Source organism: Chroicocephalus ridibundus, chromosome 3 (genome assembly GCF_963924245.1).
Source record: "Chroicocephalus ridibundus chromosome 3, bChrRid1.1, whole genome shotgun sequence".
Taxonomy (NCBI): Eukaryota; Metazoa; Chordata; class Aves; order Charadriiformes; family Laridae; genus Chroicocephalus; species Chroicocephalus ridibundus.
Window position 1 is genome coordinate 96901890 of NC_086286.1, and position 26505 is coordinate 96928394.

The 26505-nt window shown below is 38.1% G+C and overlaps 1 protein-coding gene across 6 annotated transcripts in view; it reads right to left on the reverse strand.

Annotated features, from left to right (window-relative positions):
* COL19A1 (collagen type XIX alpha 1 chain) overlaps positions 1–23239 on the reverse strand; it is a 220136-nt gene extending 196897 nt beyond the window's left edge. For 3 of the 6 annotated variants that reach the window (XM_063330245.1, XM_063330242.1, XM_063330246.1), the window contains exons 1-6: positions 23108–23239; positions 22409–22592; positions 21830–22003; positions 19613–19742; positions 11662–11736; positions 11068–11167 (exon numbers count right to left, since the gene is read on the reverse strand). In XM_063330245.1, coding sequence (XP_063186315.1) covers positions 11068–11167; positions 11662–11736; positions 19613–19706 — 269 coding nt within the window. In that variant the 5' untranslated portion in view covers positions 19707–19742; positions 21830–22003; positions 22409–22592; positions 23108–23239. Of the gene's footprint in view, positions 1–5834; positions 5987–11067; positions 11168–11661; positions 11737–19612; positions 19743–20666; positions 21043–21829; positions 22004–22408; positions 22593–23107 lie in introns of those variants that run through there. The other 3 variants (XM_063330244.1, XM_063330243.1, XM_063330247.1) reach the window with 3 other exon arrangements.
* Between the last annotated feature and the right edge of the window lie 3266 nt (positions 23240–26505).

Below are 26505 nucleotides of genomic sequence, written 5' to 3' on the forward strand. Positions count from 1 at the left end.
CACTTTTCTGAAGTCTTTGGACTTAGAAGTGAAGTTCTAATTAAAGTCAAGTAAAAAAAAAAAAAACAAAGAGTACATACAGTTTAGCCTGCATCTGTCACATTTTCTGTAATAATGAGATTTTTGGTAAATTACAGATTAGACAGGGTTAAAATATATCAAGCTAAAAAATATCAACATTGTCTTGCTATCTGCTGAGTCATAACCATGTTTAACAGGATGGGTCAAGGACCTGTGACTTGCTAACCATGTTACTATCAGACCCAGCTGGGAAATGGCCAGGTATTCTCTTTAAAGAGTTAGGAGACAAACAAAGAAACAAAAAAAAACACTGTAAAAAGAGTCTTGCATTAGGTCCAAGACAGAGGTGTTGAAGGCAGGCTTCAAGCAGCGGTAGCTTGGATAAGTCAATGAACATTTTATTTGGATTTTTTTTCTAAGCTTCACATCAAAAAAACCCACCAAACCCAACTTGAAAGATCAGCGGATATTACTGGGAGGCCTTCTCAGGCTGGGGAAATAGGCCAGATGCCTTATATCCAAACAAGGAAGCTTGATATGCTGGGAATTTACAAACTTTTCTCAAAACAGCAAAGGCTTCACAGTACAAAACCTTTGCATAAAAAAAAAAATGCATGCTTATCTATTAACTATAACGTAATTTGAGGTTGAATCATCTACATAACCTCTATGTGAAAGTAACAGAACTAGAATGAACAATGACTTTATTTTTCAATATTACGTCTGAGATTGAAATCTTTGCTGCTGCTGAAAATTCTAGGAATGTCATATTACCCACTACACTCCTCAGGCTAGTAGATGAAGTGTGGAAGAGTTGTGTGACTGTTAAGAAAATATCAATATTAACACCAATATTTTGCATTGTATAGAATTGTAACATTTAAGCATACAATAAGATGCAAGAAATATTTTGGAAGTTTTAAAGAGGAAATACTTTGTTCCCTCACTGTCCCATGACAAAACCAGCATTTTGATGAATTCAGCCTTACTCTATAAATTACTTGGTTGACAATGGAATTAAGCACCCAATATTATAAGACTCTATATTCTTAGGAAGCAAATCTGTTAACATCATGGTCTATAATAGAATCACAGAACCCCAGAATGGTTGAAGTTGGAAGGGACCTCTGGAGGTCATCTGGTTCAAATCCCCCTCCCAGGCAGGGACACCTTGATCCAGTTGGACAGGAATATACACTTTTCTCATGTATGAGAACAAAACCAATCCAACATAAGCCATTTAAAGAGATGACATGTAGTTGTAATAACGGAAGTTAGGATGCTGTAAAAAAAATGTAATCTTAAGCATAATATGGATTCATATTAGTAGTGCTAATTGGTCCTTAAGGAGAGCAATGAAGCGAGGATGTGTTATAACTCTTCAGTCTTTCAAGAACTCCAACCGGTTAATGAGTCGTGATTTTTCCTTTCCATGAAATCGTATCAGCTATCTTGAATCACAAAGTGTTTTTTTTAGTGCTCCTAACACTTTCACAACAAACCAATCTTAAACTTATGTAATTTCCTGGTAGCATAACATATCTCTCTCCACATACTAACAGCAATACAATCATTTATCACTTCCTAAATTAAAAGCAAGCCCTGTGGAAAGGAAAATAACCTATAAAAATTAAGAAACCATTTCAAAGTCTACGCTTCTTTTTGAGGAAACACAGAAGTCTGATCTCATTTCTTGCATGTAACAGTTTCAGACATTCAAGTCATCACATACTGTTTCATTACTGAACTACCACTACAACTTATCTTCTATACTTGCTCCTGTTGTGGTACATTTTCTTCCAATGTCTCTGTCCATATGATTATTCTTATGAGTTACTGTCTTTACCACATATTGTCCACAGTTCATACAGTGTTAAACATTCTCAATTCTCAGTGACTTAATTTCAGATGAGATATTTATAAAAAAAATCCACAACCTACTGCACTAGAATACTCTCCTCCCAAAACATCTTGTTACCAAATAACACCTTTACCTAGAAAATGAGTGAGCATTATCTACTAACCCTGTAGAAGTCACCCTGCAATTGCATGTGCTGTACTTCAAAGTAAGCACATCCAGCATGGGGGGTCCCAAGTGCAACAACTGGACCTTCTTTCCCCCAAGTCTTGGCATTCCTGTCATTGTATGCGTACCTGGTGAATACTGTCATCCTCTGTGTTGAGTTTCATAGATTAATTTAAACTGGAAGTCATCCAGCATTCTAAACTGCTCACTTAGAGACAGATCCAGTAAGATAATGGGAGGTAATGGTTTTAAACTAAAAGAGAGGATGATTTAGACTACCTATAAGGAAGAAATTCTTTATGATGAAGTGGTGAAATACTGGAACAGGTTGCCCAGAAGACTGGTAGATGCCCCATCCCTGGAATCATTCAATGTCAGGTTGGAGCGGACTGTGAACAACCTGATCTAGTTGAAGATGTCCCTGCTAACTGCAGGGGAGGTTGGACTAGATGACCTTTAAAGGTCCCTTCCAACCCAACACATTCTATGATTCTATAAAAAAAAAAAAAAAATAAGGTGCATGGAGTCACAGCACCTTTACAATGCTCTCTGTGTGGTTACTTCTCAGGAGAGGTCCAAAGCAAAATTCACATTCCTTAGCCATAAAATAGCCATTACTATTTCATGGGATATGTATTCAACGGCATTTGAGTAATCAACACAGCTCACCATAGATTATGAGCATCTTACTAAACTCTCAGCAGAGTTCACAGAGTAAAAGAGATGAACTGAAGTTTATCAAGGACTTCAACATTAACACTGCTATTATGGGTGTAGCAAAAACCAGCAGCCTAATCTCCAAAATAAAAGATACATGCATTTTCATATGACAATTAAAAGCCTAATGCCATATTAGGAACTATCAACAAGTTATTCAAAGCCTATGTTGTCATGCTCAATCCCAGAGTATTTTTAGGATTTATTTTTTTTAATACAATTCTCAGATTCTGCAACTAGTCACATCAACTAAATCCAAAAATAACATGATCTCTTGCACATGGTTCTGTTAATACACTGATATCTGTATCTTAGTTTCTATAGATTACAGACTGTTCTTCATTTTGAAGTTTATTAAATCATTCCAAGTTTTGAAATGAGTTTGTGACATGACAAATATTCACTTCAGACAAGACTGCAATCAACAAACTCTGTAAGCTTATGTCTGAAATCAAATTGATAACCAGACCTCCAAGTGAAAATCCAGGGCATGGACTGTAATGTTCATGCAAAATTACAGAAGTATTTTTAAAAATTTGGCAATTTACCTCCATAAATAAAAAACGTTTTCATGGCATGATGATAAAAGTGTGAAGAGCTAACTATGGAGAAGTGCTAGAGGCCAAAAATCTTTCACAACCAACTGAAAATAAATGAAAATCAGTGTAATGAAAAAAGCACCAGGCAGTTTCACTGTGAGAGAGACCAAGAACTATTTTTAGATAGAAAAACTAAAAACTTAGAGGCAAGGTGGGGGAAGGGAATGATATTTCTATGACATCTTTAAACAACAAATCCCCAGCATAGACACAGATGTACCAGCACAAACATCTTTTTGTAGGTACAACTCTAAAGAGGGGGAATGCCTAACAGCTACGTTTCACGAAGAGATAAATCAAAAAAGCCAGAAAAAAATTATCTGATTTATTACAGGGTTTTTTTCCAGTCTGCTGATAAATGTCTTCTGAAGCACATGGCACCACCGCTTCAGCTGGAGAAATTATATGCATTGTACAAAGACACTTGAATCCTCTCAGCCCAATCAGCAAAACTGATAAATGATCTTTCAATCTCTAATTTTATACTATAACATATGGGGGCTACACGCTATCTTCAGCTGTACGCGTTATCTCCAGTACATTTCATTGAATTCCGTGTGGTTGCACATTGCATTGCTGTATATACCCATATTTACTCTGGATTTCTAAGAAAATTCAACTGTATTAATTTTGCAACTGTATTTTTGTTCTAAGACTATTCTGACTAGTGTTCACATCAAACACAGGTCTTGTTACAGATTTAGAACTGCATCCTCCCTACTAATTTATAGTACTATTCTGTACTCACTTTTGGGGGACTTCTTTCTTCAAAAACGATGGCCAAGAAAAAACAAGACAACATCACAAAGCTTTTAAAAGTCAGCATGTTTGGCAGAGAGTACGAGACATGTAAACTGTTGTGAAAGTTCCCCGCAGACTGGCATGACTTAAGCCTCTCTTCACCTAAGCTATCAGTAAATTGAACAACCTATAGCAGAATCTGTGTCCAATGCTTTGAACGAGGCCCATAGGGAAGCTTCCAGGTAAGTCACTTGTGCTGAGTCTAGAAATCTAATAACCCAAGAACTTCGTCTAGCAATTGCGGTATCTATGACAGTAGATGTTTTAAGTTTTGCTATCTTATCCAATGTGGAAACTGAAAAATAGTTTTGGCATCCACACTGGATGAAAATAGGAAGGAATTCTATATAGGAGTATATAGCAAAAGTTAAATTGCTTAGATACTGCAGATGCTGTTGTTTTAATCAGAACAACAGAATTGTTCTCCACAGGGCAGGTTAAACCATTAAATGGAAGGTGCAATCTCAGGGTTTGCTTAAGCTAACAGCAGGCTTCCCCCAGCCCCAGCAGCACGTTCTTTCTCCTTCCTGGCTGTGATTGCTGGAGATCACACAGCTAACAGGGATCGGCCACCGGCCCCACTGGCCAGAGAAGCTGATGCTGATGTGGAGGAAGTGAGATGAGGCTGAGAGCCGGAGAGGAGTGCTGTGAAGCTGAACTCCTAATTCTATTTTCTTCCAAATAATAATCTTGGCTGGACAGATTTCTCCTTTAAAACAAAGGCAGCAGGAAAAAATAACACTGATCTGAACAGAAATACATGTTTTTCAAATTAAGGAAAGCTTTTTAAGTAAGGAAAGTAAACTGCCTTCACTGTTTGTTCATCCAATGCTTCTGTGATTTGCTTATTGCCTGCCTTAAGTTTCATTCTGAACCGTGAGGCACTCGGGGGACCCACATAAACACTGCTGCTCTCCTGCACACTCCCGTTGTGGACCAGTGCCCTTAAAGAATACATTTCCCCAAAGCTCCTTCCCTTTATCTGCAAGTGCTTTATGGCAAGAACAACATTGCTGGGGTAAAAAAAAAAAAAAAAAAAAAGGAAAAGAAACAGTTTGCTTCATCCGACATTGTTTTACCAATTCATCTGGTAGGACATTGCCATATTAAAGTGCTCTGCTGACTGGGGAACACACCAGAGATCGAAGAATTCAGATTTGCTACAGTGAGTGGAATAATTAAAATGTTTTTTCTGCTCTTTGTTCCCTCACAGTCTGCTTTCACTGTAAGTACTATACATTTTTATATATATTCTTCCCCTCTACCACCTATCTTTTGTTACTTTTGCTTTCCCAATTCTTTCTGCATAGTAAATGGCATGTTAAATTATAGTTAAGCCAAATATAGCAATTAAAATCAGTTAATGTCTGAATTTTAAATTTTATAAAAAGATCTTGGCATGTTTCTTGTAAATTGTCTGGTAGAAACAAGCCCAAATATGCAGAAAAAGACATTCACATGTTTTCGTTCTTTAAAAGCAGCATTGTCCTATCATCTTTCATGGTAGGAGGCCCCAGTTTTCTCCTTAGTTATGAAATTAAATAATCAGTAGGTACAGCTCCAATTTGTTCTTTCAACAGTAATGCCTGTATTATCCTTATTTTAAATTTACAAAATGCAGTTAGTTTTCTAGTTTCCGGAAATAAACACAAAGTACACAGTTTCAGTACCTTTCAACGAGAATCAGAAAAAGATTGTATCTCTGCCGCTTCTGCTCCACTACTTTTACCGACCTGAAGAAAGCATCAGAATTTGCACTAAATTCAGGCTCCCACACTCAGGAAGCAAATTCCAGAGACAAGGCCCTTTTCTTGAAAATACCCTGCAACCAAAATACCAGACATTTCAGTCTTAGCATTGTTGGCTCCAACAGCTCAAATGACCTCAAATAAATACACGATATAGGAAAGGAGAGGTGGTTTCTTACATAACTATCTAATATTTTAATAGACCAAAGGCTAGCAGGACTTTGTGTAAGCACATATAAAAGCTGGTTAGCATAACCATAACTACTGTCACCAAACAGGGGTGCCAACTCATTGCCATTTTCAGTAGGTGTTTTAAAAGTTTTTTGATGAAATCTTTGGAAACTAGTGAAGTTCAAATCTATCCATTCTATACTGCATTTAAGAAATAGGTATATGACTTCCAAATATATATCTTAATAATATTTTTCAAGAAGAAAGCCGAACCTGTCTCTGTTGCCCAAAACACACGATGTGCAAAGCTAATCAGAACTCATGCCCATGTGGACATTGACTGACAGCTGAAGTCATATGCAAGGATCTTGGTATTTATTACTTTGGTGAAGAAAGAAGTCTTAGGAGATACAACCAGAGATCATACGGTAAAGTAAATGGCTGCAAAGCCACAGAGAGATCGGTGCGTTCGGGGAGCAAAGTGCTAGCTATGAAAAGGCTGAGCACAGAAAGTGCCTCATTTCATGTGCTCTAGGAAATGCAATTCCCTATGTATTTTTTGCAATTAAAACAGTTAGCATTAAAAACAACCAAAACCACCACATAAATATTATTTCATCGATTTCTGTTCTTCACAGAAAGAATTCTGAAGCCTGGAATATACCAACAGAGGTGGGAACAGTATTTCTGCAACCAGTAACTAGACATCATGAGGGAGTGAAACACTTTCTCTGAAATACAGCCCAAGCCACAGCCACCGCTCTTCTGGCAGGAGTGAGTGACAACATTGCTGATGGAGCGCAGTAGCCCAAATACAGTCAAAATCCAAACTCTTTTACAGGATCTTACACCGAAAGGGGAAGAATTCCTAAAAAAGTTGTGAGAGTAATCCCAACTGCTGTAACTCTGAGATCATTTAACAGCCAGCGACAATAATTTCTTCAGTAAATTAATATGTTTTGTCAAGCCAAACAAACTACAAAATAAGAAAGCCATGACTGCCATTAAGATTTGTTAATCATAAACATCCAGTTCAAAAACATTCTGAAACTCAGCTGAAATCAACTTACTATTTCCTTTACTGGCGCTTTCAGAGGAGAAGAAAAATGGCCCACCAGCCACCCAGAAAAGCGAGAATGAGGAACAACTGACATCTGATGCATCTTTAGGGAAGGACAGTGAAATTATTCCAGCACACTGCTATTTACTCTAAGGCAACTAAAGAACAAAGTTTAGCCTGAAAGGCCTCACGTCCAGAAGTACTGAATGCTGCTGGCAGACCTAAAGGAGTTGCCATCAGCACAGAGCCCTGCGCTGCTCTTGTCAGCAAGCTCCACGCCAAACTGGAATACACTGCACAGGCAGTATATATTGAACTAGATAACAAAATGTGACTCCATAATGTATTTAATGAAATAAAATTGAAACAATACACAATTACTATTATTATGACTATAAAATTAGATTGTCTGCATAACTGTCTTTTACTGTGATTTCTTTAGGATTCAAAATCTCAATCATACTACTTTGCTCAGGAATAACTTTAAGAGCTGCAATACATAACTCAGTATTTTAATTTTAAAATCACTCTTTAATCCTGGAAATATTAATAGATTAGACTTAAATTAATATTTAATAGCCATTTATGTGGAGCATAAGAAAAGCTAAGCACCTCCTATCACAGGAGAAAATATGTACAGAACTGCCTTACAACAAGAGATAAAGATAAGAGATATAACTGAAATCCAACATAAATAGACATAATCGATTTCCCAAGCTGACACTGCATTGTAAATTATTTACAACATATAAATAGGTGCAACACTACTCCAGGTCCATTGAAAAAAACCAAAATGGCATCACACAAAAAAAATGGCACAGCATAGCTTTCTATTACCCACACTACGACTGAATGAATGAAATGCAAGAAGAGATGTGCCAGTTACTTGATACTTGCTAGTCAGCTTAATCAGATACTCTCAGTTTCCTGCGGGATAGATAACAAACACTGTTCTGCTGCTTACTGCACACCACGTCTACTAAGATATTTTCTGAGGCAGAATGATCCTAAAAACCTCTGTGCATCTAATAACGCACAGGGTCTGGAACCATGTAGTCTGACATAATGTAAGAAAAGGAAATTTAAATAAATATATATTACAAGATATCGTAGAGGAGTAACTGAGATAAACTATAAGGTTATGATGACAGACATCTGAGTTCCTGACTATCCTTCATTGTAACCCTACCATGTCAAAACTTGACTTTGTGCTCCTGACTGCCCTCTGCCCTTATTTTTAAAAGCCAATTCAGAAGTTCAGAAGACTATCAAAAACACTTTAAACAAATAATTTAAAAAATCTTGTCTGAAGTGTTACCTCAACAACAGAAAGCTATTATATATTCAACATATTGAATAAAAAAGTAAATTCTGTTCTTAATTTTAACATGCATTTCTCCGTGAAGGAAGGTTAAAAAAGCATAAGCAAGGCTAACTCCATGAACAACTAGGATTTAATGGAAATTCTGCAGTGCTTGCACATTATTGAAAATATTTAACCCTTTTTTTGTTCAGGGACCTATAGGTAAGAGGTATTATTTACATACACAGCAAGCTGACAAACGCTTCTCCTGTACCTTATTAACATCAATAGCGAGATATTAATTTTCAGCCTAACTTTATTCATACATTAGCACTGTCACGCATTTTATTAATAATCATCTCAGTTGCTTCACCAAGCTACAATTTCATCCATTAGACACGCATATTTTTAGGGAAAACTGGAAAGATTTTCTCTTCAGTTTTTGTTTAATGAGGATACACAGAAGAAAACAACGGGGAGGGAGAGTAACATGAGAAGCAAGAGACCATTAAAGCCAAACCACCTGCCTTCCAGGTTTACCCTTTACTGCAATTCTTTATCCCCTGCCCAGGTCACACTGAAAATGAAGACAAACTAGCCATTTTTGTCTCAAAGAGTCATCCTCCCTGAAAAAAGCTGAACAGATAAAATATAGCAAAATGTTAGATTTCTCTCCCACACCATAAAGAGTGTTAAAAAAAAAAGTAATATTCTCTCTTTCTAAATACTTTTCACGCAACTGGCTAAGAGTTAAGGCTTTGCTAAGCCACAGCTATCAGCCACGACACAAATTCCCCGCTTTCACCAATAAACCATTTGTAAAAGAAGAAAATAAATATAAAGCACAGACATTAGTATTCAGACTCACTAATAACAGCTAGGAAAAAACTAGACATTTTTCAACCTCAAAAATCATCCTCAGACCCTTTCCAAAAATACTGAATTCTTAGAAATCAATCCTTTTGAATCATGAATTTTCCCTCAAAGTAATATGAATTTCAAATAATTCACCCTTTTCCAATCTCTGGCTCCTCTCACTCCATTTTTGCCATTGATTTTTTTTACAGTTTCAGAATAAAGTAAGTCAGCTTGCAATATGCATTTCACTGCAAAGTACTACTTAGCTTCTTATTTCTAAAGAAAAATTGTCCTGCAATCAAGGCAGTTATTGCCTTGATTTTCTACTCTTCTGTAGTTTCACTTTTCCCTCAAATTCCAATCCATTGAAAAAAAAATCTGTAGAAATCTGTAAAAAGGAATAATGGATTTTTTAAAAGTTTTTTTACTGACAAACTTTCAAAATATTTTTAGTAAAGACATGTACGGGTGGCACCTAATTTTCCCTGTTCCTCTTCTAAAGACAATTTTCATAATACTGGGAAGGTTCTAATAAAAATAGAGTGCACTCTGTGTCAAGTAATTTTAGCTAGTAATTTTTCCTTCAATAGCGAATGTTCAAGTTATTTAAAAAAAAGACAGCGATTACTTTAACAAAGTACAGAATTACACAAGCATAAAAATTTAGCATTTGCAGTATCTAATACTTCAGAAAAAACTTAGAATCTATCTAGTAACATAGAATATTTAGGTCCTATTTTTTAATCACGCTCCTCTCCTACAGATCACTTCAGTTTGCGTCTGGGTGCCTCCAATTCCTCTCTTCTCCCTCTCCCCTGGCCTCACGCTACCCACAGCCCCTCCTGGCTCTGCCGAGGATACAACCAAAGGGGAAGTCCAAGGGCCGGGTGTATTTTTTCTCTAGACAAGTTGGAGCCAGACCTCTTGCAACAGAGAATACCCAACCTGAAGACACAGGAATACTGTTGCTTCCCTCATCATCACAAGAACACGCTGTACAGAAACCACAGTCCCATGGCTCAGAGCACATTTCAACCATGAAGCTCTCAGATGATCGTCTTCTCTCTCCACTGAGCACGGGCAACTTGAAACTACATTCTTAACTGCTTCTTGGCATTTCCTTGCCCACGTGCAAACTTAAACCCATCCAATCCCATTTGTGCTTTACTCTCTTTCACCTTCCTTTTGATTTTCATGCAGTCCCTGCCTTTCATCCCACTATGTGTCAGAATAGGATGCTACCTAGTTGCACCTCTACACTGAGTACCCACCATTCTGTTGCTATTACAAAGCAAGATGCCAATTACACTGGAAAAAAATAGTCATGAAAATACAGCGTTTAAGGAAATGGCGACTCTGTCTCTCTTTTTAATCCTGCCAGCAGCAGTGAGAAAGAGGACCGCCAATTTCACTGAGGGAAGATTAGTATAACACTTCTTGTCATACCATGAAAGTTCTTTGTTTCTTTTGTTTTATAAATATTGACACATAAACAGTAGAGTTTTCAGTATCTGAATCAGATTTTGAGAAAATGATATACGCAATTAGCTTTCTACCTAGACACTTACAGATTCCAGAAGAAAAACACACCTGAATCAAAATGTTTCCCAAAGAAAAAACTGATACAGATGAAAATGCCTGAAAACAGACATACTTGTCTTTCTGTGGCATCCTTTGGATACACTGCTCAGTGTTTCAGTTCGTTAGCAGCATTTAGTCTGAGCTCCGTCTTTTAAAGGCTTAGGATGAAAGTAGTATCTTACTTTGTGTCTCTGACGAGAGGTGCGCTTCCCAGTTTAAAACAGATTTTTTCCCCTCCACAAGATGTTTGTCTCAAAGAAAAGCTCTCTGCCAGATCAAACCCTGTGAAATATGATACAGTGATTTAGTTTATTTAATGGAATTTTAAAAACAGAGGTAAATACTGACATTTAGCATGCTTGGTGACGTTCTAGAGTACGGACTGACAAGCTATTCTGAAAACCAGTACTTTAAGTCAGAGAAACTTCCAATATTCATTTTATCAACAGAGAAACTATCAGTGCAAAATTTACTCAGCAGATGACTTCGCAACCTGAGAAATGCATTTGTTACTTCCTTTTATCATCTGAACTGATAACAGTGAAGGATGTTTGGGAAAAACAACGGAAATGAGTGTGGCTGCAGAACTTGAACCAATACTTTCCAAGAACAACATGTTCTGATTTTAACCCCACCTTCCCAAAAACAGCAGCAGCTTTTGGAGCGTGGGGGTGGCATTCTGTACTGTCCTTTCAGTTTTAAAGCCAGCTTCAGACTATGATTACATCCGCTACTAGCCAATTAATTTAGATATCCATATTAACGCGATCACTTACCTGAAACACCAAGACTGTCTCTGTTGATTTGTTTGAGATGATGGACAACTGTTTTCATTAAAGGACATGCAGCACCTTCAAGAGAATACAGTTCAGAATCTATCATAAAATTCTTTCAAAGAAAAATGAATCAGAACAAACTATCATGACAGTGATAGTAACATTAACAGGAATGTTCCTTTTTGCTTCTTTAGCATATCAAAACCAGCAATAAACCGAATTACAAAATCTAAATAAGAGCAATGATATTTCAGATTTCATACTACACTTCTAATAATATAAGCAGATACAAATCTTATCACATATTAATTCAGCTGCTTATGATTAAAACTCACATGAACAACACAACCAGAAGAAAATTCTTACCAAGCTCTTTCCATCTACAGTACTCTATAAAGCAATAACATCTCTTCTCAAGTCTATTGTGTTTGTTTTGGTTTTTTTATTTCTGGTTATATTATTAGAAAAATCTGTTTTCCCTGTTAATGAATGTGAAACAATAAAGCAAAAATGCTTGATTACCATCACAATAATCCATTGTCACTTCAGTGAACAGAAATTTCAAAATGTGGATTAACAAGGATATAATCATATCATACAAAAAACAATGTAAGCAATACTTATATTTTGAAAAAAAAAGGTTGAAAATTAAGCAGCTTTACAGTCGATTAAGTCTGAAGCAAAGTATTTAGGTAAACAAGCAGAGTGTTCTAAAATCTGTAACATGGTAATTTCTAAGGTTAAATCTAACTGAATCCTTAGATCAAACACCGTATTATTAATATGCAGTATCTTTCTTACATGAAGTCCTTTCATCTCTTTTTTTTATTTATACACAAGAATACACACTTAAGAAGGAAATACAGAGAAATGTCACTTGTGCATGGGTCAGAAATAGGGCTCTTTCTTCAACAAACTTTGCAAATAGCCCCACTAAACCCTAATAAAACTATCAAACAGAAGATGACAAGCAAGATTTAGCCCATGCACTTATCAAGCCCAGAGTTCCATGTTGCACTGACGCAACTAAAAAGATGGTTGAACAATTTAGAAGCTGCTGAACAGTGAAGGTCCAAAGTGTCAGTTCAATGAAAAAAGTAAGGAGGAATGTCCTACCACTAACCTGGAAATCATCTATATTTAAAGATTTCCAAGAGCATCCAGACAGAAAGTTGACATTCAAAAATAGCTATATTTGTAATCTTAAAGCATATGAAATTTGCCATTCATTCTGCAGTAACGTACAGAGCATATTAGCCTTCAAAAGTCTTAAATTCTATGTAACAGTATTTGATCTGGATTAAGAATAGCTAATTGGAAAGAAAACACTAAAAGTGAAACTAAATTATATAGATACAGATATTATATAGATATAAAGATGCCTCCTGACAACATAGTTAATGAAAACAGCGTCAAAGAACAGACCAGGTGGAAGATATTTTTTCATAAGATTCATAAAGTTCCATGTTCCTTATGTCTAAATTGCAATGTACAATTACAAGTAACTTCAATTGTTAATTAATTTATTTATTTCTAAGGCACTAAGACAATGTATTCTTTCTTTCCTTCATATATATACATAAATACATGTATGTACATACATTTACCTATACTGATAGATAGCTATAAAGTTTCATGATAAATGAAACACATGGATTAAAAACAACAGCAATTCCCACTGTAAATTCCCTTTCCCAGAAAAGATGCAGAACTGTAAAGAATACTGATGCCAAAACACCTGAAAATGAAATTAAATCTTTCATGATTTTGTTTTGTAGGGATTTTTACATAGTGTGAAAAGCATTCACTGGAATTACATACTAACATAGCAATTTCAATACACCATTTGATACACACGTACACACTATGGGACAGAAAAAAAAGCTCACCTTAGATGCCCCTTTAATCTACAAACCTGAGCCCTCAATCACTTGTACAGATTATTAAAGTGTGGACTTTTATTTATAGCCACTCTAGAACAATGAATGTCGTTGTTAGATTTACACAGGTATAGCTACAAGAAATACATTGGCGTAAAGGAAGCCTGTTATGGCTGACGCCGTAATAGCACATCACATATACACTGACAAAGGTTTTTCTTAAATCTACATGTAAATCTAACCAAGGCTTTTTAACATATACATTTTTATATATATATAAAAGACTACAGGGCAGATGCTTTTTTGGTTAAATTACTAAATTATTTTACAGCCCTTACAATAAGAGCAGCCAGATATGACTTATTGCTGATTTTACCTTGAACTGCTGTGGTAAGCTCTAGAGAACCTGGGACACAACCGCTGGGGTTTTTTCAGCATTAACTTACATGAGGGCTGAGTGGCAAAAGACTAGAGAGCTTTAGCTTATTCCCCTCAGCCATTTTCTTCCAAGTCCAAATAAAGACTCAAGCCTTAATTTCTGTGTTTTCCAGATGATAGCAACGATTCCTCACATGCTGCAGACTGGACTGTGGACCTATTTTTATCAGTGGCATAACCGTCACAGCGTAGACAGGCCATGCAAGTGTTACTTATTTGGTTGTATTCCATATCCCCAGAAGAATTGAAAGGGTTACTATGGGTATTCTTCTATCTCGTGCTGCTGACGCACTCCTTTAGCCCATTGTTACTCTTTTTACCAGAGAGCTAAGGCAAAACTCTAAAATATCAAAACTGAAACCGCTCCATACCAAGACTGACATCTTTCATTGCTATAGACCCATGAAAACTCTTTTACAGTTATGGTTTGTACAGTCAAAAGGTTAGCCTTGTCCAAGATTTTTAGTACTGCTGGCGGATCTTTAAATTTCCTTTGGCCTGAGACAAAACAGACAGTGTACATATTCATCCTGTGGGTAGCTGAATTTGAAGATCTACATGAAGACATTTAGAAAAGAAAAGGAACAAGACAAACCCTTACTGCTAATCCAGGCATGGAAACCATGCACCCACTTGCCCTGTTAGAATACATTACTATAAAACTAATGAAGCAGTAAAAAGAACAAGCTTACATTTATACACGGCTTTGCTCTGCACGTGATAAAACTGGGTCTGTATGGATTGACATCCACAATTCATATTAAAATGGTGATGTCAAAGCTGAAGTTAACATGCCTATAAATTAATGAGATCACCCATCCATAGGACAAATTACAGACCTCAATCTTTAGAAATCGATGAGCTCTACGTAGGAGCTTACTATCATAAAATCAACCTAATAATTTTGAAAACATGTATTTTTGCAAACCAAGTGGGTATATCACAGATCACTGATCTGTCTCTCCAATAAGATGCTAGTAATAAATGTTTTTGTTTTCTAATAGCATTATGCAACAAAATTAAAGTAATGGTGTTGCATCTAGACTTATCTCCTGCAACATGCAGTGTCATGTTCTGAATTCCTGGAATGATCAGGGCACCTGTTGAAGCACACTGCAGCTTCCACCTAGGCCCCATGCCCAGTTTTCCTTCCCGTGCAAACGAGGACAGAGGAGACTCTGGTGCATGCTTCAGTCTCACTCTTACAGACATTTCTTGTGTGCACTTCCTGACTGTGAACCGTAGCTTCCAACAAGCACTCTTGGCTCCTCCAGATCAAGTGTAACCTGTAATGGCTAGATTCACATTACAAGTACCTATCTGCTGCTTTATAATTGAACTTTATGTTCAGGTGAAGTTTTCAGCTGTGAGCTAACACCATTGATGTGCACATTGCAAGGGCACTGAAGTTTCCATCAGTAAGCATCGCTGGCTGAATGAACATGGCCAAACAGCAGAGACCCACCTAACATATACCCACATCCTCTGTCGGACTCAAGCTTCAGGCAGAAACCCACATAGGATTTGTCTCACGCTCTTACTGGATCAGGCTTCATGTATATATAGGCATAGGGAACCTCTTCAGAGTGTGCGACGTACCTGCAAGTGTCAGCAATGACATCCAACAAGTCTACCTCAAAGGTATTCATACCAAAGATAAGCAGACCCAGATGCCCTGCTTTCAAACAGGGTCAAGGATTCAGATTTCTTACATACCTGTAGCCTCATGCACCAGAAGTACCAGAAAATCAGATGTGATTTTTTTTGTTTTCCTTTTCTACTCTGTAAGTCACATCATATTACATTACAATGTACATGTTAATTAAGACAAGGGTGGGAAGAGGAATGAAGGAGACTGAATCTACAATTTTGTTGATACAGGAAAGAAGTCAACTCCAAGTCTGGTGACTATTTAGACAGTTATGTAAATAACATAAAGCTTTGGCAGGCAGGAATAAGAAATCCATACCAACAGATTTCAAGTATTAGGATGCTTATGCTAGACCCTGGAGAACTAGATTCTCCCATGAGGAAGAGCAGCAGGTAGTGAAAAAAAGGACTTCATATCCCAGGTGAATATCTTGACCTCAGGTGTTGAAGCTTTTCTCTTTCTCTACCTTTCCATTAAAAAAAAAATAAAACATGGGCTGATCTAGTTTACAGGCTTCACACTGCGAGAATGTGTGTAACTGAAAATGCTCCCCTTTGTGGTCTGGGCTCTCTCTTACGTACTACTTAATTTCACTCAGGAAAGCTGAAGTATCTTTCTACAGCTTGCAGGCTTTCATGAACCACATTCTTATAGATACCTAAAGCTCCAGATTAACTGCCCAAGAAGACTTAGTATTTAACTACAAATCAAGGAACCCAAGGGTGGCAGTGCTAACAATAGCTTGTGGATCCAGACTTAAATATGAGAGTTACTGTAGAGCCATTATCTTGACTTTGGGAAGTAACTAGATGTACTAAAACATGAAAACCAAAAAGCTGAACCAATTTGCATATTTGAAACCACTCACTGTATTTGGGTTAAAGTGCCTATCTAAAACCACGATCTAGAGCCAATACTTTTCACAACACATTCCACGTCAAAAGGCAATGGAAATTCACCATGCCTGACAGTCCCAGGACGTTGTTATGCTACATTTTTCATGGGTTAGCAAGTGACTTTGAAAAACAGTAATTGTAAAAGAAAGTTGAAAAAGCAGCAATGATCTGGGAATGAGACAAAGTATTAATATTCTTAATGTGAAGCATTCAGGAATGATCAAATTAGAACTTCATGTGTCACTACAGAAAGAGCTCATGTCCATGCTCCAAAACCAAATGTTCCCAACAGTAAAAAAAAAAAATATGTAAGTTGACAACATGAAGAAAATATTCTTGAAGTCAGATCAAAAACATGATTGTGGAGAATTCCTGAACCCTCTCCCTCAGATTTGCTGTATTTTGACATTAGAAGTGAGTCCTTCCTTCTGATGAACGATTAGCACATCAAAACTTCTGGAAAAGTGAGAACTGAAAGAAATACTTGATGTGAATCTAATGGTTACTGGCACATGTTCAGAGCCTAAGGAGGACAGCTCCAAGAAGATCCGCTCCAAGAAGATCCAGCATACTCTGTCAGCCTCTGACATTTTTTACCAATACTGGTATTTATTTTTTTCTTTTACAATATTGACCCAATGAATATCTCCCAAAGTACACTCAGAATGCCAGCTCAGAAAGCTCTCCCCTACATATGCACACAAGAGATTTCCTTCCCATAACACACTTCTTCCCTCCACCCCCTCCCCCCACTTCAAATTAACTTTAATTTACACTTTTGCCTGCATTTGAAGGCCATTCCTTTAGACTTAAGTAGATCAGGTGAGAAATTTCAGGATGTAAATGCGATAATGCAAGATCCTATCTAAATGAGCTTTGCTGGAAAAGCCTGCATATTTTCAGCGAGATACTTTCATAGTCAGTGAGAAATAAATGCTAGCATAGGTCGTTGAAAGAAGAAAACCAAAAGGATTGCCTAGGCAGATCCTGAAGGACAGAGGCTGATCCAAACAGAACTGTTAGATGTGAGAGAAAAAAGGCCCAAGAAAGAGCCAGTTAACGAAAGAAAGAAAAAGGAAAAAAAATAAGGAGAGGTTAGAGGTTTCTCTCTTCTTGAAGTGAGCAGATTTCCAATTTGTAACAGATTCATTTGCATACAAATTATCAAAGTAGAATGAGAAAACTTTGCGACACAGTACTTGGTTCAGCTGAATGGGGCAGAGGAACAGAAGGCTTGCCAACACACCTGTACCCCCACTGCTGCACCGCCACAAGGTCTGTTCTTTCTCAGCTCCTGCTTTCTGGTCTATAACTTGCATTTCTTTTTTGGATTGTAACCATCCCTTCAGTCTCTAGACAAGTTTCTTTCCTGTTACCCACTTGAGGCTTCACTCCGAGCCTATTCCCTGCTGTCAGAGCTGCTCAAGCTGGCAGCTATCTACTTGTCATTCCTCACCATCTGCCTGTATCACCTCAAACTGCAGAAGCCTCTCTCAATTGTGCACCGTCAGTTATTGTCAGGGAGAGGTTCAGTCTCTCCTCTTCTTCCCAGAGGTTCAATCTGACCCATATTTGATCCATTTGTGGCAATCAGGTTAAGGAGAACTGCAACTTTCCTGCTGGTCGCCTAGCCGCAAACGTCTATCAGATCGTAATGTACAGTTCAGATACACTTTTTATGAGCAGTTCAGTGTATCTGTCACATTCTTTTATGACCGGTCCACCTTTGACCGAGACATCATTTCATTAGGGCAAAAAAAAAAAAAGAATAGAAAAGAAGCTTTCTGGCATTTTGTTTTAAAATTTCTGAAGTTTACATTTATTAATTTATATTATATGGGAACCTTCAGCACTTTTAAAACTGCTCATCTACAGTTTACCAGCTAGCAACAACACAGAAGACAACCTATTTTGCTTCCTTCAGACAGCTGAAGAAAATGATTGCACAGCTATGATGTAGGCTCACTCTCTCACAGGGGTTAAGAATAATTCATCAGTAGAGCACTTAGCCTTGCTGCCCTGAAAATATAAGGCAAAGTCGTCTTTGACTGAAATTCAGACTCTTCACAACACATTATTCTCACCTGAGAGCTCACACATTACACTTATTATTTATTAAATTTTACTGTTTATTGTTTCCAGAAGTAGTAAAAGGATTATCGTAGTCATTGACATTTTAAACTTCTTGGGCCTGAGTTTCAAATGTGTTACAGAGATTCAAAGTTGTTGTGTATGTGTAGCTTGTTATCTTTCATCATGTTTCTGGAAAAAACAGTACTACTAAGTTTCATTTTCTATAAGAACTAATGAAAAAGAACTCTTTTTATTTCTAGTTAAACAGCAACAAGCACGTCTTCTTGCTAATAATTGTAGGAAAATTCTAGAAAGTTGAGGTATGTGCTGAGGCTGAGCAGTTGTAGAAAACTGACAGTTCCTTATTCCACAAGCACACACGATGTGCTTTTAAGATAGAATTTACCACACTCCGGAGAGTCAATGTAGAGTTTAAGTGAGAGAGCTAGATAACATGAGGACAGTAAGAGAGATAAGAAAATAGAGAAGTATGAGAAAATTTGCCGAAGATACCCATCAGCTTTTACATTAAACAATATTGCTATATTCCTTTCCCCTGTCTTCTTAGGCACAAGGTTTTGTCTAACTCTACATCTGTGAAGTGTATGACCTGGTCTGGGTATTAAGTTTAGCTGAGGTTAACATGAGCATTAGGTTGTTCAGGTCAATGTGATCACTGATCTGCTCTAATACAGCCATATGATTCTGTTTACAGAAGTTTTGCAAGCTCCGATTTAGAATCTTGTTTTGTACAGTAAGTTGAAAAAGTACAAAACAAAACTCCTAGGAACTACAACTGCTTCCAAACATGAATCTTCCAAGCACAGGAAACAGAAAGGCTGCTTTAGAGCTGCTTCAAACTTAGACTTTTTAAAAAAGAGGTTAAAAAGAGTCTTGTATAATTTTATCTGCTCGTACTGGTTGTTTTCCACATGCTGTCATTATTTGTTGACATCTGTTCAGTAGTGGGATTTATGCCTTTAGTCTGTGATGGGCAAGAAAAATGGAAGTACCTGTCTGGTCACTGACAGCCACAGAAGTCGAAAGAGGAAGGAGGAGGAAGACTGCCATACAAAGCCAAACTATGCAGGATCCAATGTACTTCATCTCCCCCTGGACACATGTGAACAATCAGCTACAAATCTGAAACAGAAAATAATCTTATTCAGAACAATATCTTCTTCTTCTTTTCCCCTCACCCCATCAGAAAACTACAAAAAAGAATTTCTTGACTGTAAAGAAAAGTAGGAAGTCGCTAGTCACACACAAAGTGTATCGTTTATCTGTTTTAAGGAGCTACAAAAAAAGACTTATGTAAATTTAGAAATAAATGACAAATATACTCCTTTAGTTCTTCACTAAACTCAGAACTAGCACCTTAGAAATATTAACTCTGAGATACTAGTTGTAAAGGCATGAAACTTACTTCATTAATAACTAATTTCCTTTTATTTTTCTCCTAGGTTTTCAATTTTAGATATATTAGCTAAACTTTTTGACGGTGACTGCTGAAGTAGTCTTCAAATCGAAGGACAACGTACAATTGTTTCAGTTTAAGTCCAAAAGAACCCAAAATACAGTATTTCTCTGCCTCGCAAAATATACAAGTGCCTAGAGCAACCTGCACTGAGTTTACAGTTCAAATATCACAAAAATATAGTCTGGCTTTTGTCCTCTTAAGACAGTATCAGCTTTTCTTCTAAGCCGACTGCAATGTATAGATACACATGAATTTAACAAAACACAGAAAACGACAAATGGTCTTTTTAATTACATTTTCTGTGAGAAAAACAAATTGCATACCTAAGATGCAATTTTCGCAAGGCACCTTATTCATCATCAGAGCTCTTCTGTCAAGTCACATGCCCTGACAGCAACTACACCATCATTAACTTTTTCAGCCTCCCCAACAGCAGCAAAGTGAATACACATTCAAATAACATTATCATTTAATTTCCTGCACCTGCTTTACAAGCAGCCATCAGTAATTCGCCAGAGGTCTCATTTTTCTGAAGGGCTCTTGCTAATTAAACCACTAACACCGCCACCCCCTCGCTCCCACCCCACCTCCGGGCTCGGCTCCTCTCCCGCCGGCTGTCTCCGCTCCCTCGCACAACCCGGGACACGGGAGACCGTGGGGCGGGAGCGACCCGAGCCCCCGGCAGCTCGGGCAGTAAGGCGGCAGTACCGGCAGTTTAATTTCTCCCGGACCCAGGGTCCGTAACACCAGTCGGTAAGGCGAGCGGGTAGCCCGGTCGGCGAGGAGCAGCCAGCCGCCGGCCCGGGCAGCTCCCCGGCTCGCCCCGCTCTCCCGCCGGCTCGCCCCCGGACCCCGGGCTCCTACCCGCCGCCCCGGGCTCGGCCGCCCCGTCTCTCCGGAACCTGCCCGCGGCGCCAGGAGCGGCTGGTCCCCGGCGAGTCGAGCTTCCTCCGCAGCCCCCGGGGCGGAGCGGGGCCGGCAGCCCGCTGGGGCCGAGCACCCACCGCGGGCGAGGGAGCCCTCTGCCGCCGGGCCGCCCGGAGGGCTCCCTCCCGGCCCCGGACGGCACCTGTACGGGGCGAGCAGGTGATGGGGGGGCCGCAGGGAGAAGGGGCTGCTCGCCCGCAGCGGGCGTGGGTGGGCGACGGGACGGGCTGGGCAGCACTGGCGCCAGCCTGCCGGCGACAGGCGCCTCCGGCTCGGCCTCCCCTGGGATTTGCCCGAGGGTCTGCGGGTTCCCCCTTCCTGGAGAGCGTTTACTGACTGCGCTTCCCAGCCCTGCCGCCGGCCCGCAAGTCCCTTTCAACTAACTGGAGGTAGGCCACTCGGTAGGCATGCTAATTGGAATGATACATACTGATAGACAGACTTTTGTTTTAAATGTGAATATGTGCATACCCTTAATAAGCATGCTCAGCATTGTGGCAATTTGCAACAGTTTAATCGTTTTTGTAAATTACTGCAAATTTAGTAGGACTGTTTTCATCACAATACCTTAGCATATACCTATAGTCACCCACAAGCATATACAATATATTTATTACACAATCATGAGCAGAATCCTATAGTATAGACTGATTACAGTACATTAAAAGCTTACTGTGTACATTATGTTTATATAGGACATAGTTAATATTGTCAAACAACAGTGATAAATGGCAAAAAAGTCCCACCAAAATAAACAGGAATATTGTATGGTGCATGCACGTGAGATGTCTAAACAATTGACTACAAATAACAAGTTGCTTACCTTTAATTTTTATTTTAGTGTGTCCCCCAGAAGCACTGAAAATGCCTGTACAGAGCTGCAGTAGTGCCGAGGAGTTGCTGGAGTGAGTCTCTGAAGAGTGGTAGAGGGGGATGCAGCTCTGTCCTTATTAGTCTCACACGGTGTGACCCTCCCACTCAGTGAGCACAAAATACTCTGCAAGAAAGGACAAACAGCCACCCAGGCACAGATTTTACATAATCATACTTGTATATCCCAAGTCCAGTAACAATGTAAGAAATGGGTTTTTCTCCTCTCCCTCCCCCTCTCCCAAAAAACCCCCAGTTCCATAAATTAAACTGCCAGAGTATGAACGCATGAATGAAAGAGTATCTGGTTTCTAGTTGTAAAGAACCAATTATGTACATTAGCACACTGGCAGAAACTGGCTTTTATCACTGAAGTGTAAGCACACATCATTAATTTTATATACTTTATCATAAATTTAAAAATTAGCCACCCAAGTAACCAAGAGAGTGCACCTATTTATGGCACTGATGCTGCAAAGCACAGCAGATTACTGACATTTGTTTTGCCTTTTAAAATCTATCATTTACAAACCTGGATGTTCTTGCACTGTAATATCATCTGTCTGTGATGAAATGGTGAGATTGAGCACTGCCACTGGCTCTCATCTGAATATGCAAAACTGCACTTTTCTCAGGTTCTCCAAGTGTGCTTGTGGCAGTTTTCCTTATTGCTTTTTAAAGACGTAAACCAGACAGGATGGAGAAAAGTAAAACTACTAGAAATAGATACACAGAAGACAGAGAGTAAGGCTTTAATTAAACATATCACATTTATATGAGACATATTTCATCTTTTTCTAGGGTAATCATTCTGACAGGGAACAAAGGATGGTAGTGACTGTCATATGAAAATTTATTAGCTTAACATCAATTGATCTCAACTGGTTTTCAGGTCAGAAAATTCAGAGTTAGCTTTTTGCTTCTCTGCTTCTCTCCACCCACCCCCACCCGCAACAGATTTTAAAGAGTATTTCCTCATTTCAGCCAAGATAACTAGCCAGGATAACTAACAAATCACATGGAAAGACATGATTATCTTTCTGGTTTAAATTTCAAAACAGTTGTTCTTCCCAACTTAGAATCACGAGAGAAAGATACAATTGCAGCTTACGTACGTGTCTGCTAGGGTGTTTTATTCCACAACTTTGCCGCAGACTTGTGGTGTAACTTTAGGCAAGTCACACTTCTCACTCGCTCGTTCTGTAAATTATAGAAAGTAAAGCTGCCTTACCTCGCAGGGTGAGGCGCAAGAGCCCAATCCTACAGCTGGCAAATCATCGGAGCACTCCCTTTGCCTTCAGACTCTTCATTTGATAAAGGCTTCAGTGTTGAGCCCTAATTCAGTGTTTCAAGCAGAGTTGAGAGATCCTCGGTTGAAAGACCCTTTGTAAAAGCTCTGCTCCTAGTGAAAGACATTGTCATTTTTGGTTCGAAAAGAGCTGCATTTCTCATTGCTCTTTCAAGCTACAAAATTCTTAAAATCTTTTTGGTGTACTTCATTTTACATGCCCTAAATATCTGGATTCAGCTGTGTCACATGAATATACAACTAATTTCAATGAATATAAATTCTGAATTAGCTAAACATTTTAATTGTATAACACATTGCACATACAAACAGTTAAGCCCTTAAAGAAGTATTTCTGTCCCTCAAAGTTTCAGTATTGTTCAAAAGTCCAGATCCAAACTGGGTCTTCTCTTCCTATGAAGCAATAATGAAATGTAACCCCTAAAACCAAGGATGTTGTTCCACTTACCAAGATATCAACACTCCAAATAGAAAATTAAAAATACCTTATTTGGACCGTGTCAACTTCAAAAGACTCCACATCTGTATGAAAGCAGTAAGAAGAATAGAAACTACTACAGCCTTCCCTGGCTAACGCACACGCTTCCTGTACTCTGGCCCAGATCTTCAACTAAAGAGGATTATGCCAGTTCACATAAATCAAAGGAATCACACCCATTTATACTAGTTGTGGACCTCAACATTAGGGACTGCCACCATATGTATTCATGGACAACACTGTTCACATTAATGAGTACAATCTTGAATGTCTAGTGTCATGAAAAGTGGGAACAAGGAAAACCTTACTGCTTACAAACTTCTGTCACAAGCCAAAAGAAGGGTTTCTCTCTCTGCTTCCCGCAATATAAGAAGCAAAGCCACAACTGACAAAACATCTCTCTTGTCATAAACAGCTCAGAAATCCCAACCACCTGCATTCCTGTTCACCTGCAAACAGTTACTGGTGCACTCCAGAGAAAACACCGCCTATAGATCGTCCCATCTCCTCTGTATCTGGGAAGTACTGGAAAAACTGATGCTATGAGCTGAAGCACCCGCAGCAAATAGATGATATCCCGTGTTATCTTTGTAGCTAACTGACACACAGAAGACAGGATAAGACCCAGATCCAGGCAAGAGCCAAGGCAAATACACCAAGAAGCAGAAAAGGGAGAAATTCAAGTTTGAAACCATACTTAGCACAGACACGCAGAGCACGTTCCATTTCCTGTGCCAAGGGTGGACTGCTCCACTGAACAGCGTTTACTACGACTGCAGTTGCAGGCAAGACACAGGGGAAAAGGTGAGAGAATTGAGGGACAAAGGGACAGACCTCTATTTTGTAGACTTTTTTCTTTATTGCTGACACTCACTTTCAACCTCTGTTTCTTTTTCTAGCATGATTAGATATCCAACCCAGCCAAGCAGCATAATTCACTCGTCTGTGTGGTGCTAACAGATTTGTCTCCATCTCGTTAGACCCACTTTTTTTAACTTGCATTTCTTATGACAATGCATATGCAGGAATGAAGCTGTAAACTTTGACAAAACTCCTTAAAAGCAACATGAAACATATTTTTTTTAAAAGATTAATTTGAAACGCCCCTTACCATGCTATTTCTCACTGAATGTACAGCTTAGTATTTCTATTCTGTTGTATAAGCCCTATGTGGGATTGTTCCTTTCAAGTGATCCTTTCTGCCCTCTGCAAGATTTGACAGTCATGAGAACTGCATTCCACTGAAGCAATTAAAATATGAATGCTTTTAAAATACATTAGAGTGAACTATAGTGAACTTAGATAAAACAGGTGGAATCCCATTCACACCGATGTAAAATGGGGCAAAAGTGTCACTCGAATGAGGGAACTTTGGCAAAAATTACATCAAAAAGGAATTATTTATAGGCATGTGCACACACACTAAGCACTCCTAAGGAGAAAGCCAACAGAAAATCTGGATGTCACTTCATTTCTTCTATAGGAGAGGAAAAGAGGAAAAAAAAAACCCCTAACTGTGACTTCTTTTTCTGAATACTTAAGAAGCACTCGGATTTTCAGTAAAGGGGCCAAAATAACTGTCAAAAAGATGCAGGGAGAATACTTACCACTGTACTTCTGTGGTATTAGTTATCTTGGCTCAGACGTTTTCTCCACTCTGGCACTTTATAACATGTTTTAAAATAACGAAACACTAATAAATATAATGGTACAGCAACAAAAAAAAAGTCCGTACTTTATCTCCAATTCCAATGCTACTGATAATCCTAATCTCAAAGAAATGATATGGAGTTGTATCATTTGTAATGTTTAGTGCTATCAGGTCCTAATATGTTTCATATTCTTAATAATGACATTTTAATCCAAAATACATACATTTCCAAGTAAATAACTCAATGTCTTGATGTATCGCTTATATTTACCAGTTGCAAACATATAAATAGCTATAGCATATGATTTTTTAAGTATTCATTACCATTCCAGAAAAATACATTTCTATACATATACTACTCTTTAAAGTGTTGGTACAAATTTTCAGTTAAGTTATTCAAACCTGAATTAGTGCTGGATTTGTAGGATTCAGTAAAATCTCAGTCCAGTCCAGGCTTAGAGAAACAATGCTGAGTTTAATAGTGTCAAAATGTGTATGTCCTTAATCAATTAAAAGGCATACTTTGTCTTCCTATGGAAAGATAAATGCATGCATATAAGCTGTACTGCCATACTACAAACAGTTTGCCATACATTCTATTATTTCATGAACCACACAACAAAATACACAATGAATAAGAAATTCTGAACATTTACGATTGGTTTTCTTTCTCTTCTTTCTTTCATATGGAATCCATCCTATCTGTAACACAGGAAATATGTGGCTTTTGGTGGCTTTCATATTGTACAAGAAAAAAAAAAATACATGGTCAAACAGCTGATTAAGGACAGCAAAACCTGAAAGGTGATTTTCCAAACCAATTCAAACCACATCATCTGGCTTGTTTTAGACTGAAGTTGTATTTAAAGACCTATTTAATGACTTTAAAGACCCATACATCTTTAAAAATCATTACACGTAATGAAAGAATGAAAGACAGGTTTTAGGCAGCTGCGCTGGGAATTACAGGTGTTTGCCCAATACTTCTGTATAAATACTCTAAAATCCTACATGCAATCTGAAAACATCTATAAAGCAGTGCAATATGTTAATTTAAAATTTATATAATGCAAACATTAGATAAAGGAAGCTGAAGAGCAAAGGAAAGGTAACAGCAAAGTTTAAGATCCTACAAATAGACTAGGCTGTACAAGCCCTTCAGGTTTAAAGGTCAGCTTTATTTTTTGATCA